The sequence below is a fragment of the Asterias rubens genome, chromosome 8, assembly GCF_902459465.1.
Source record: "Asterias rubens chromosome 8, eAstRub1.3, whole genome shotgun sequence".
Classification (NCBI taxonomy): Eukaryota; Metazoa; Echinodermata; class Asteroidea; order Forcipulatida; family Asteriidae; genus Asterias; species Asterias rubens.
Window position 1 is genome coordinate 19915791 of NC_047069.1, and position 13235 is coordinate 19929025.

The 13235-nt window shown below is 42.5% G+C and overlaps 1 protein-coding gene across 1 annotated transcript; it reads left to right on the forward strand.

Annotated features, from left to right (window-relative positions):
- The first annotated feature begins 910 nt into the window (after positions 1-910).
- Positions 911-6985, forward strand: LOC117294037. The gene has a single exon (XM_033776550.1). The coding sequence runs from the start codon at positions 911-913 to the stop codon at positions 6983-6985; it is 6075 nt and encodes a 2024-aa protein (XP_033632441.1).
- Positions 6986-13235: the final 6250 nt, after the last annotated feature.

The window sequence follows — 13235 nt, forward strand, 5'->3', positions numbered from 1 at the left end:
ATCAGATGCGGTTCTGGCAGATAGTTTTTCTAACTATTTCAGCAACAAAATTATTAACATTCGTAGTATTTTTCCTGTAGCAACTAGTTCTACTATATCGCAGACTAACTTAAATTATAATTCGTTTTGCTCTATTCATGGGTAGACTTTAACTTTTATGGGTCGAGAAAGCAGACGCAATATCGTCTTGTTTTATTGGCACGTGCACTATTGGTAATTTCTCCAAATAATTATTGTTAGCATAAACACTTACTTGGTAAGGATCAATGGCGAGTTGTTGATAGTATAAAACATTGTGAGAAACGACTCCCCCCCCCCTCTGAAGTAACCAAACCAATACTGTGCAACAAGTGTATTTTTTCATTATTGTTGCAACTTCGATGATCAATTCAGTGAGAATTTGCACAGATTTGTAATTTTAGGCATATGTTGGGATATGAGGTGAACCTGTCTTTGTCGGTATTCCCTTACACACAGGAAAAAACACTTACTGAGGCAAAAAATAGAACTAATTACGGTAAAGTAATCAAGCTAGCTGTGAACACATGTCAGTACACGTGTGTACCCCAGTTGGATTGCATCATAACAAGGCCTTATGTAGTTGTCAGAAAGTCTCCGCAACAGGACAGTTTTCGTTATAGCGCCCTCTCTTGAATCAAAATCTCCAATGTTTCCATGATCATACCAATCGCCATTTTACAAGTCCAAATCCAAACTAATCACGTAAATTCCTCAAATAATTCCTAAATATCCAGGTTAATCCAATCATCGAATCACTTCTATTAATCACCAAAGTCCCGTGCGTGCATCCTAATCAACCACGGGTATATGATCACCAATAAATCAAAGTTCAAGTACACCTTCTTTTCATGGTCCTTCGAGCCCGTATTTGAACCAGCGACCTACGGCTATGGCTACGAATGAAATGGAGACCGAGAACATTAACCAGACAACCCCTCTCGATGATACCCATGCAGTTACCATTGGCGGTGTTACTATTCCAGTTGCAAGTCCAGCTACCAGTACACATCCAGTCCCAGTTACTGTCACCATCGTCGAGACCTCACCTTCCTCTACCGGGGTTTGCAGCACAGCTACAGCTGCAGCAGTTGGACTACAGACAAGTGCTGTTACCGTCCAATCCCGTTCTCGGTCCTCTCGTGACAGACGTATGCCGGCCCACTTTCAGGACTTTGTTATTGACCACCATCCTTCAACTTCCGGCAGAACAGATGAACATAGCGTTGTAACCACACAAACATCTCGTTCACGGAGGAGTTCTCACTCATCGAACTCACTCTACAGCGGACAGTCCCGTCACAGTAAATCTTCCTTCAAGTCAATACTGAGTGACTCCCAATCAGCGAAACTCAAACAGCAACGCAAACAGGCTGAACTGGAAGAGATGAAACGCCAGATTGAGGAAGATCAATCAGCAGATGAAGAGTTACAAAGGCTAGACGATGAGGCATATGCCGCACGGATACACGCAGACGAAGAAGCCCTTGCGGCTCGTAGACGTGCCGAAGAAATTGAGCGAAATGCTTTTCGTCAGCGCGAGTCTCTGAACACACGACTATCAAGACAAAGAAGATTGCGAGAAGTGGAACAACAGCTAAATGAAGCACGACTGATCACAGCCATGGTCAACAGTGATCCAGAACCAGAGATAGAGAAACAGCATCAAACTGTGACCCCATCTTCTATCAACCAAACAACATTGTCTGACTCACCAACCCAGGGTCAAACAATCACAGTCAGTGCTGAGAATACTCACATAGACAACTTGAGTGATGTCCCTACATACAGCAATACTGCAGCTCATAAGCACAAAGCTGAAGTACACGTAGTTGATGTCACCACTCCGGCTGTTTATTCTCCATCTAAAGTAACACCACCATCCATGCAGCCGGCAGTTACCAATCCGTACCCTATGACTGCACCAACACAGTCGGTTGGTTGGGCACCACCTTTTCCAAACCCCTTCGCACAACCGTACCCGGCTCCATCACATCCAATGGGGCCAGCTCCAGCACAAATGATGATGCCGAACTCCACGGAGATGCTGATTGCCTCTTCATATGGCATACCAAGGCCAGTACTACCTACCTTCAGCAGTGGAAAGGAGAAAGACTTTGCCCTCCTAAAAATGGCACTCGATAACCTGATCGACGTTCATCCCCACTTAACCGAGCCGTACAAGTACCAGGTTTTGCTGGGTAAACTCAGCGGGAACATCAAGAGGTTAGCCGAAGCTTTCATCCATGAAGCCAAGCCATACACTGCAGCTCTGCAAGCCTTGAAAGAAAGGTACGGTCAACCACGGCAGTTGATACAGAGTGAAATCAACTCCATCCTGAGTATGCCCCCTGTGAAGTACAACGACAATGACGCCTTTGAGAACTTTTCCCTCTCCGTGCATTCATTGGTAGGGATGCTTAAATCTCTGGAGGGAGAGAATGGCTATGAATTAAAGTGCGGTTCTCATGTCGACCGACTCCTAAGCAAACTTCCATCAAGCTACAGAGATAGATTTGTGGAGCACTGCATTAGTAGAGACATAATTAAGGTAGACTCCAACAACACCTATACCCTACTCCACTTTGCAAACTGGTTGCAAACGAAGTCCCGAGCGAGGCGAATTGTCAGTCAGGCTACTGCTATCCAGAAGAGTGACAACCCTTCTACTGATAAGAAGGATAAACACTTTCAGAAGAGGAATGCTCCTGCAACAGCAGTATTCGTCACAAACGAAACACCAACGATGCCCCCATCGACGAACACCACTTACTCTGGACAGAAGGGCCCAAACAGACCCAAAGCCTACTGTCCCAAGTGTAACGAGACAACACACTACCTCAACAGCTGTACAGAGTTTAAACAGTTGACAACCGAACAGATCATTAACTGGATCAAGGAAAAGAATAGGTGCTGGAGGTGTGGGCGTTCCCACAAGCCAGAAAACTGCACCCTGAAGAAACCTTGTAACACCTGCAAAGAACAGCACCTGACTGCCCTCCATGCTGCCATCCAGAGCGGAGCTAGTAAGGTTTACGTCACAGAAGCAGTAACGCAAGCCCTCTTCATCGACCAACCCTCCCGACCACATCATATTATGCTAAAGGTGGTAAAAGTTCTGCTTCACGGACCAGGAGGGATGATAGAGACCTATGCCATCCTTGACGACGGTTCAATGCGAACCATGATCCTGATGCCAGCTGTTCAAGCGTTGAAGCTTTCTGGGGTAGAAGACAACATACTCCTGGCTACAGTGCGCAGTGAGCCATTCCTATGTGCAGGAAAATCAGTTAACCTGCAAGTGTCACCCAGGGACAACTCTGACGTCAGATATCCTATCAATGGTGCCTTTGCTGCCAACAACTTGTGCCTCTCTGAGTACTCGTATCCTGTTGAAGCCCTCAAGAAACGATGGTCACACCTTCGTCAGATACCCTTGCCTCCGATCAATAAGGCTTGCCCACTAATCCTGATTGGTTCAGACTATGCTGATCTCATTCACCCGATACAACCAGTTCGATTTGGCCCCAGAGGAGCACCATTAGCTGTATGTACAAAACTTGGTTGGTCTCTACAGGGTCCAGCCAATCTCCTTCAAAGCCAATCAGAAGAGCAACAGTGCTTATTCACGACAACCCTTCAGCCAACCACAGATCTGCTTAAAAATGTTGAACGACTCTGGCAAGCAGACATCCTACCCTACTCTGAAAAGCAAGTCACTCGCTCGAAACAAGATAAGCAAGCCATAGCGACACTTGAAGAGAAAACCATCAGAATAGAGATTGACGGAGTTCAGCGCTACGCCACTCCTCTACTTCGCACCAAAGACGACAACAAATTCAGAGCTACTAAGGAAGCCGTCATGCAAAACCTGAAGCGGAACGAAAGACGCCTCCAAAAACACCCAGATAAAGCTGAAATTCACAACAAGCTTATCCAAACCCTTGTCGACACAGGCTTTGTGAAAATCATCAGCAACGAAGAAGCTCTGAAAACTGAAGAGTCCTGGTATATTCCGCACCACGTAGTTGAGCACAATGGAAAACACCGCTTGGTATTCAACTGCTCTTACGAGTATGAAGGCAAGATCCTCAACAATCACCTACTACCAGGGCCAACACAAGGTGCTTCACTGCTCGGCGTATTCCTGCGATTCCGCCAACACCCTGTTGCCATATCTGGGGATATTCAGGCAATGTTCCATCAAGTGAGACTACTCCCTGAAGACAAACCTCTCCTTCGATTTGTATGGCGTAAGATGAACCGAGACGTTGAGCCAGATATCTACGAATGGCAAGTTTTACCATTTGGCACCACGTGCAGCCCATGCTGTGCCACATTTGCACTACGCAAACACGTCAGCGATGACAAGGATGTCTGCAGTGCAGTTGACCAGGCATTCTACGTCGACAATTGCCTTGACAGTAAACCTACCATATCCGAAGCAAAGGAGCTCGTTATGAAGATGCGAAAGCTACTCTCAACTGGTGGTTTCAACATCAGACAATGGGCCAGCAACATCCCTTCAGTAGTTGATGAACTTCCATCTAATGCCAGATCTGAAGGCTACGAGCTCTGGTTAGCCTTTGGTCAGAACGACTTGTCCGAAGGCACCCTTGGACTTCGATGGCAATGTTCAACAGACGAACTCAGTTATAAACACAGATCAACTGAGTACTCGACGCTCAACCTACGAACTATCTACAAGATTCTTGCTAGCCAGTATGATCCAATTGGCTACATTTCTCCCTTCACAGCACGTGCTAAGGTGCTAGTGCAAGACCTTTGGAAGACAAAACGAGACTGGGACGACCCTCTGGAACCAGGAAAGATCCGTGATCAGTGGCTCACTTGGGAGGAGGAGCTCTCCGACCTTCCTCTGGTTAAACTGCCGAGATGTTACACCCCGCCTGATGTCAACACAGTGACTTCCAATAGAGAACTACATGTTTTCTGTGACGCATCTGAACGAGTATACGGATCAGTTGCCTACCTCCGCACTGAAGATGACAAGGGGAACGTCAGCGTCAGTTTTCTCATGTCTCGATCCAGAGTGGCACCGAAAAGACAACTATCGATGCCACGACTCGAGTTATCAGCAGCTCTCACCGGTGCACAACTAGCCGATCTCCTTCGTAAGGAACTTACCCTAGAGATCAACAAGGTCACCCTATGGAGCGATTCGACCACGGTCCTGCAGTGGTTGAAGTCAGAATCATGCCGATATAAGGTCTTCGTTGGTACTCGTGTCACCGAAATACAGACCCTTACAGATGTGCAGGACTGGCGCTATGTGGACACCCAGAACAACCCTGCCGATGACATTACCAGGGGTAAGTCACTCAAAGAACTGAGTGAAGAATCCCGATGGAAGACAGGCCCACTCTATCTTCGTCAACCTCCGTCTCAGTGGCCGAAAAGTCCAATCACTGACCCTACAGAGGATGCAACAGAGCTGAAGAAAGCAACCTTCTGTGGTAAGACTGCCATTGTAGAAAACCCATTGCAGCCCGATCTCCATCAGTACAACAGCTGGGACGCTCTGGTAGAGGCTTTCAAACTATCCCTTCACGGGGTGGCCAAACCTGGAGATGACACAGCACAGTTGCGGGAGGACATCGAAAATCTTCTGTACCAAAAATGTCAACTCGAAAGCTTCCCTGAAGAGCTGTCTGCCTTAAAGGCCAAACGAGGAATACCGTCCGGGAGCAAGCTCTCACAGTTGGACCCAGCCTATGACGAAACCGCAAAGCTCATCAGAGTTGGAGGACGACTACGTAGGGCAGAAATCCTCTCCGATGCTGTTAAATACCCAATCGTCCTTGATCCTCATCACCACATCACCAAGCTGATAATACGTGACTATGACGAGAAGCTTCTTCACTATGGTCCAGAACGTATTCTAGCTGAATTAAGACGCAAGTTTTGGATACTCCGGGGAAGGGAGGCAATTCGTCGTCATCAGCATCAATGCTTTGAATGCCGCAAATGGCGCGCAAAACCCGAAGTACCAAAGATGGGTGATCTTCCTCCGTCCCGTCTCCGTCTATTTAAGCCAGCCTTCTACTCTACCGGTGTTGACTGTTTCGGTCCGATGCATGTCAAGATTGGTCGCCGCTCCGAGAAAAGGTGGGGGGTGATCTTCAAGTGTATGACGACCAGAGCTATTCATATAGATCTCTTAGAAGGCCTGGACACCGATGCCTTCTTGATGTCCTTTCGGCGCTTCATTTCCAGACGAGGGAAGCCCTATGAGTTGCTATCTGATTGCGGAACCAATTTCAAGGGAGCTGAAACTGAATTACAGGAAGCATTCCATGCCATGAAACCTGACCTTGCAGCACAACTAGGCGACCAGAAAGTGAGATTCAAGTTTAATCCACCCAGTGCACCTCACTTCGGCGGAGTGTGGGAGCGAGAGATCAAGAGCATTAAAGACGGTCTCAAGGTTGTAATCAAGGACCAATCAGTCACCGAAGCCGTACTCCGCACCGTCCTGATAGAAATTGAAGGCATCCTCAATTCCAAGCCATTGGGCTACATCTCATCTGATGTTGCAGACATCAATCCCATAACTCCGAATATCCTACTGATGGGACGCCATGACCAGTCACTTCCACAAGTAGTATACCCTGTCGACGAGCTGATAGGACGACGCCGATGGCGCCACAGCCAAGTACTAGCAGACCAGTTCTGGTCACATTTCCTGAAATACTACCTGCCAAGCCTCCAACTTCGCCCAAAATGGCAAAAGGACTGCCGTAACCTCACCTGTGGCGATGTTGTCATGATTGCCGACCCTCAGCAGCCTAGAGCTCATTGGCTAGTTGGTAGAGTCATCGAGACACTTCCTGGAGTTGATGATCGCATCCGAGCAGCCAGAGTTAAAGTCGCTGATCGCGAATACACCAGACCCGTTGCGCGTCTGATACGCCTACCTGAGATCACCGATAGTGAAGACCCCTAGAGTTGGACACCTATCGTGGACTTTTGAAGACTTTCTCTGTTTGATAAAATTTAGAGCCTAAATTTGGGGTGGCTGTCAGAAAGTCTCCGCAACAGGACAGTTTTCGTTATAGCGCCCTCTCTTGAATCAAAATCTCCAATGTTTCCATGATCATACCAATCGCCATTTTACAAGTCCAAATCCAAACTAATCACGTAAATTCCTCAAATAATTCCTAAATATCCAGGTTAATCCAATCATCGAATCACTTCTATTTATCACCAAAGTCCCGTGCGTGCATCCTAATCAACCACGGGTATATGATCACCAATAAATCAAAGTTCAAGTACACCTTCTTTTCAGTAGTTAAAGAGTCTATGCACTTTTTTCTAACACAAAACACATCATCATCATCATCATCATCATCATCATCATCATCATCATCATCATCATCATCATCATCATCATCATCATCATCATCATCATCATCATCATCATCATCATCATCATCATCATCATCATCATCATCATCATCATCATCATCATCATCATCATCATCATCATCATCATCATCATCATCATCATCATCATCATCATCATCATCATCATCATCATCATCATCATCATCATCATCATCATCATCATCATCATCATCATCATCATCATCATCATCATCATCATCATCATCATCATCATCATCATCATCATCATCATCATCATCATCATCATCATCATCATCATCATCATCATCATCATCATCATCATCATCATCATCATCATCATCATCATCATCATCATCATCATCATCATCATCATCATCATCATCATCATCATCATCATCATCATCATCATCATCATCATCATCATCATCATCATCATCATCATCATCATCATCATCATCATCATCATCATCATCATCATCATCATCATTATTATTATTATTATTATTATTATTATTATTATTATTTTTTCTGCAATGGAGACATGCATCTCCTTTTATTACATTCCATCAAAAACCTTTCAACAAAAAAACAACAACACTACATAACAGATCAATGATTAAAAGACCATTATATATACAAAACTAAAAAGAAAATATACAAAACAAGAGGACTTAGAACGAAAATACAACTTTTTCCTCAATCATGTGGCACAAAGCCTGGTTTTTACAAAACAATTCAACAAAATCATCATCATCATTAAGTCTTTTTTTCCAAAAGAATCATTCGTTTAAGTTTGTGCTGGAACAACTTCAACAATTTTTTATCAGAGACCGGATTGATTGCAGGGAGATTTCTGCATCTGGAGTTCCAGATAGTTCTGTGAAGTTTAGCTATTAGGAACAAACATATGTTGTCAATTTGTTTGCCGTATCCCAATATTTTGTTACTATCGTTGAGGTAAAAGTGTTTATTACCCTTATACTTACGAAGAACATATTCCAAAAATAACCAAGAAGTCCAAGTACATTTACAATATATAAAGACGTGTTCTATAGTCTCTTCCTCTTGTTTACATAAACCACATTGATTGTCCTTAGGTTCTATTTTTTTCATTTTCTGTAAAACATCACAAGTAGGAAGAATGCGATGTCGCAACCGAAACCAGATATCTCTATCGTCATAATCAATACTTTGGGTGTTAGCTTTTTTCCAAACCTCTTTCCAGTCAATAATGTTTTGACGAATGTTAAGCTTAATTGGCCAGGTCTTTTCAACAATTGGCTGAACAAAGCGGTCTATAACCATGCTCTTATAAATAGTTTTCACAGTAGTATCTGAAACATGAACACTCTCATCATTATTATTAATATTATTATTATTATTAATGTTATTATTATTATTATTATTATTATTATAATTGTGTAATTCTTTCAAAATCGGAGTTATATGACAGGACTTTTTATTTAAGGTGATAACACGAGCAGCATAGTTCTGAATACGCTGAAGTCGTTCAATTTGAGTATTAGGAAGACCATATAGAAGTGAGTTACACATGTCAAGTCTGGAAACGACGACGGAGTGGACTATTTGCTCAGTTGCTTTTTGTGTTAAATATTTCCTCACTTTGCCTATATTACGAATGTGAAATGTTGTAGAATAATAAATAATAATAATAATAATAATTCTACTATCACTATCTTCAAACTGTGTAAGTTTAATGTAAATATGTGGACATTGTGTTTTGTGTTAGAAAAAAGTACATAGACTCTTTAACTACATATATAGGCCTTGTTATGATGCAATCCAACTGGGGTACACACGTGTACTGACATGTGTTCACAGCTAGCTAGATTACTTTACCGTAATTAGTTCTATTTTTTGCCTCAGTAAGTGTTTTTTCCTGTGTGTAAGGGAATACGTAGGTTCAAACTCCATGCGTATTTAATGTGTTTTTTTTTCTTTCGAAAAAGCCTTTCTTTTTCACAAAGAAATCGGACACTTGATACCGACAAAGACAGGTTCACCTCATATCCCAACATATGCCTAAAATTACAAATCTGTGCAAATTCTCACTGAATTGATCATCGAAGTTGCAACAATAATGAAAAAATACACTTGTTGCACAGTATTGGTTTGGTTACTTCAGAGGGGGGGGGGAGTCGTTTCTCACAATGTTTTATACTGTCAACAACTCGCCATTGCTCCTTACCAAGTAAGTGTTTATGCTAAACATAATTATTTGGAGAAATTACCAATAGTGCACGTGCCAATAAAACAAGACGATATTGCGTCTGCTTTCTCGACCCATAAAAGTTAAAGTCTACCCATGAATAGAGCAAAACGAATTGGCAAATACGAATTGGCAAAAAATGACAAATCTCGCATAGTTTTGGCGAAGTTTTCGCAAAAAGCGGGGGCGTTTATTTTTTTTAAGTCGAACATAAAATGTCAGCGAAGTTATGAGCAGAGATAAGTCATTTAGACAATTTATATCAAAACGGTTAAAACCCGACGCATGGTTGGATTTATGGTCGTGACTTTAGTTACAGCTTCTGATCATGCAAACCAAATCCAAACTCTTAAACTATAATCTGCTTGGTGTTCACGATGATGCCATATGGAGATCAGAGATCCAGCAATAAATTCACTCTTCGCTCGGGTAGGTGAGACTTGCATCATTTTACAGTTTAAATTTCATAGCCGTGGAATGAAAAGTCTCCAATCATTACTAATCAGAGCGTGAGAGGCAATTACTGGGAGGATTCGTTGCAAGCCAATGAAGATAAGTCCCAAGTACGAGTTATAAGCGAGCTGAATAAAGACTACGACACGCCCGTTATCCGGGCCAGCCCTGTGGTTTGGCAAGGCTTGAATGGTCTGTTTGTAGTCTCTGTCTCAGGGGGTTTAAGTTGCCGAACTACGGATCATTTGAGTGGGATGTCACACAGAGAGATATCTGCTGCGGTGCGATTTATATCATTACACTGGGACAATTCGAAGGAATTTGTATAAAAATTGCTTTTGGGAGAGTGTCAAAGTGTATATAGCGAATGATTATGAGGTCTGGACCTGGGCTTGGCGGGAAAAATTGGACCGTGCCTTATTATCGCCGAACCTAATTCCGCGTTTCGTCTTGAGGTATAACCGTAAGCCTTGCAACACCATTGTGAAATGAAAAACGGTGTCAATTTTCCCGCCATATAACTTCAAAAGTAGGTAAATGGGTGTGGTAGGTGAGACCCCCGGGGGAAGGGGGGGGGAGGGGGAAGTGACACTGCACTTTTGATCACTACTGTGTTTTAGTATAAAGCCTTGTTCGCATTGGACTTATTTTTGGTCAAACTAACCGAGCCAAATGGGTATCACATACGGCTGCATAAAACGCGAATGCACTTTGCTGTTTCCCGATTGTGCAAACTGCATTGTACAAGTAAGCAAAAATAAACCCAGTTAAAGGTATAGGGTTTGTTTAGTTGCGAATCATTGTATTATATTACTAAGAGTGTAAGAATCCACCCACCCTTTGAAACCTTGGATAACTTTGCACCCAAAACAGTTGCATCTGATAAACGATTCATGCATTAATTGTTGCTCATATTATTTGAAGGGCTGGTGTTCGCGAATTGTAGCCGGAGATGCGTTTGGTACCAATTTTTTGATATCCTAGCTAATTGTAGATGGATTGGACGTTCTTGTAAAAGATATAACAAAAGTGTTATGAATCTTTTCACATTGCGTTAGTAGACAACTGAACATAATGGACTACCTCCATGATTAAAGTAACGTCATACTTAATTTGTGACACCTTGCTCCCAAATACGTGAGCTGAAGTCCTATCTAATTAGTAGTAGTTAGTAGTAGTTAGTAGTAGTAGTAGTAGTAGTATAGTGGCCTCTTATAGAGCGCTCAGGTCCGTCAAGTATGACGGTCATTGCGCTATACAAGCAAGAATTCATGTCCACGCTGATAAACAGTCTGCATACCTCATATGTGTTCTTGTTCGGTTGTTGTATACATTATTATAAGCAATTTATGGTAAAAGGCATTGTGTCAAATTAGCGGCTGTATACAGCTGTGGCTACGACCTTTTGAAGCGTCCTTCCCCTCAAAGCAGATGAACGAAGGGGAAGGACTGCGCTCTTTTGAGAGTAAAAGTCAATCTGTGTCACTCTTTTATAATGAAAGTGGTATGAGCTTCACTCTAAATCAAGTTGAAATTATCCGCCTTTCACTCTAAAAATTGAAAGAGGTGTCCGCAATATGTCCCTTTGCAAGAGTGTAATGGCTGACAAAAAGATTATTTTTTTAAAACTCCTTTACATCAGGCGAGTAGAAGTTGTCTCCATTTTGAATAGGGCTAAATGTACTTGGGTTTGCCGTTCAAGACAAAGTGAAGCCGTGTACGATTTAAACGCCTCGGCTACGGCTATGGCTGTTTGCAATTGTAGGGTAGTCGTGTGTGACGTCACATGCCCAAAAAGTAACATTGGGGTAAAAGGTGCCCTCACTGGGGGTCAAAGAAGTAATTGGACTATAGATGTTCTTTGTGCGTACAAACGTGCATGAGCTCCCGTCCCTGAAGCGTTTCGAGTTATGCAAGCGGTCTATTTGGTTATCCGGCATTCTGGCAACGCTGCCCTAGCCATAAGGAAAGGTATATCTTGTTTTTTTAACCGTTTGATTGTTTTAATCCATTAAACATACTATTTAACCATTTAGCCACTGGACCGCCCAGCCACCTAAAGCGATACACTGTATTATGCGGTAGGATGAAACCTCGCTATAGCTTTTGTTTGTAGAAAATAAGAAACATCAAAATAAAACTAGGTAGTCAATAGTATGCCTACGCATTGGTGAATCCATCTAGTTATTTATAGATCATTATAAATTTTTCTCTTCACAGTTGACTTGACGAAGCTAATGATGATGAAATAATTTAGCACTTGCCCAACAAAACGCTTATTAGTAAACACAAAGGAAACTGTATTTATCATTCATGGTGATATTGTCGAAAACTTATGCCTTCGCAAATAATCAGCATTGAGCCAGATAAAAGCCTTGACAAGCTATTGTATCCATTTTATCGTTATACAAAAATAATTGCCATAAATATTACCGTAGGGGTTTTTATTGTTCCCCAATGAGGACTTGTACAAATATTACCGAAAGGGTCAAAAATTGTGCGTTTAATTATAGATTATAAGCCTTGGCTATCTTTAAAAAAAATTGAACTACGATTTCAGTAAAGTTACTGCAAGAATCTTGAAAAGAAAAACAAAATTATTTCGGCAAACTCGGGCGGTGCAGGGACTAGAGGGTTAAGACTATGAACATTTCATTTCAAAAGGTGGTAGCGTCAATGCAGGAAGTATAATCCGGAACTGGAATACACAATCTGAGAAGCGTTACTGTCAGTACACTTCTCAGATTCAAATTTTGGGGGTTGAAATACTAACATGTTTTTCCATAACCACGTTATCCAAAGTGAAATGATTCTCAAAATGCTTTCCATTATCAAAAGCTGCTGTAGCATACTGCTATCCAACTAAGTTTGTATTGCCATTATTTTTTAAGAGTGATTATCAAATGTAGGCCCTATACGCCCCTTTAAAACAGTGTCTACTATACTCCAAGCTTGACTGGTTTCGCACGTAGCCATTATTCAGATGAACGCCTCTGATATTCAAATTTTAAAACAGTCTGACAAACTGCACGGAGGCAGCAAATGAAATTAGTCTGGTCCCGTGTTATAGGCTTCAAGTGGACCCTTATCCGTGCACACAGGGAACACTTTGCTATAATGCCTGCAACCGTGGACCTCATTATAG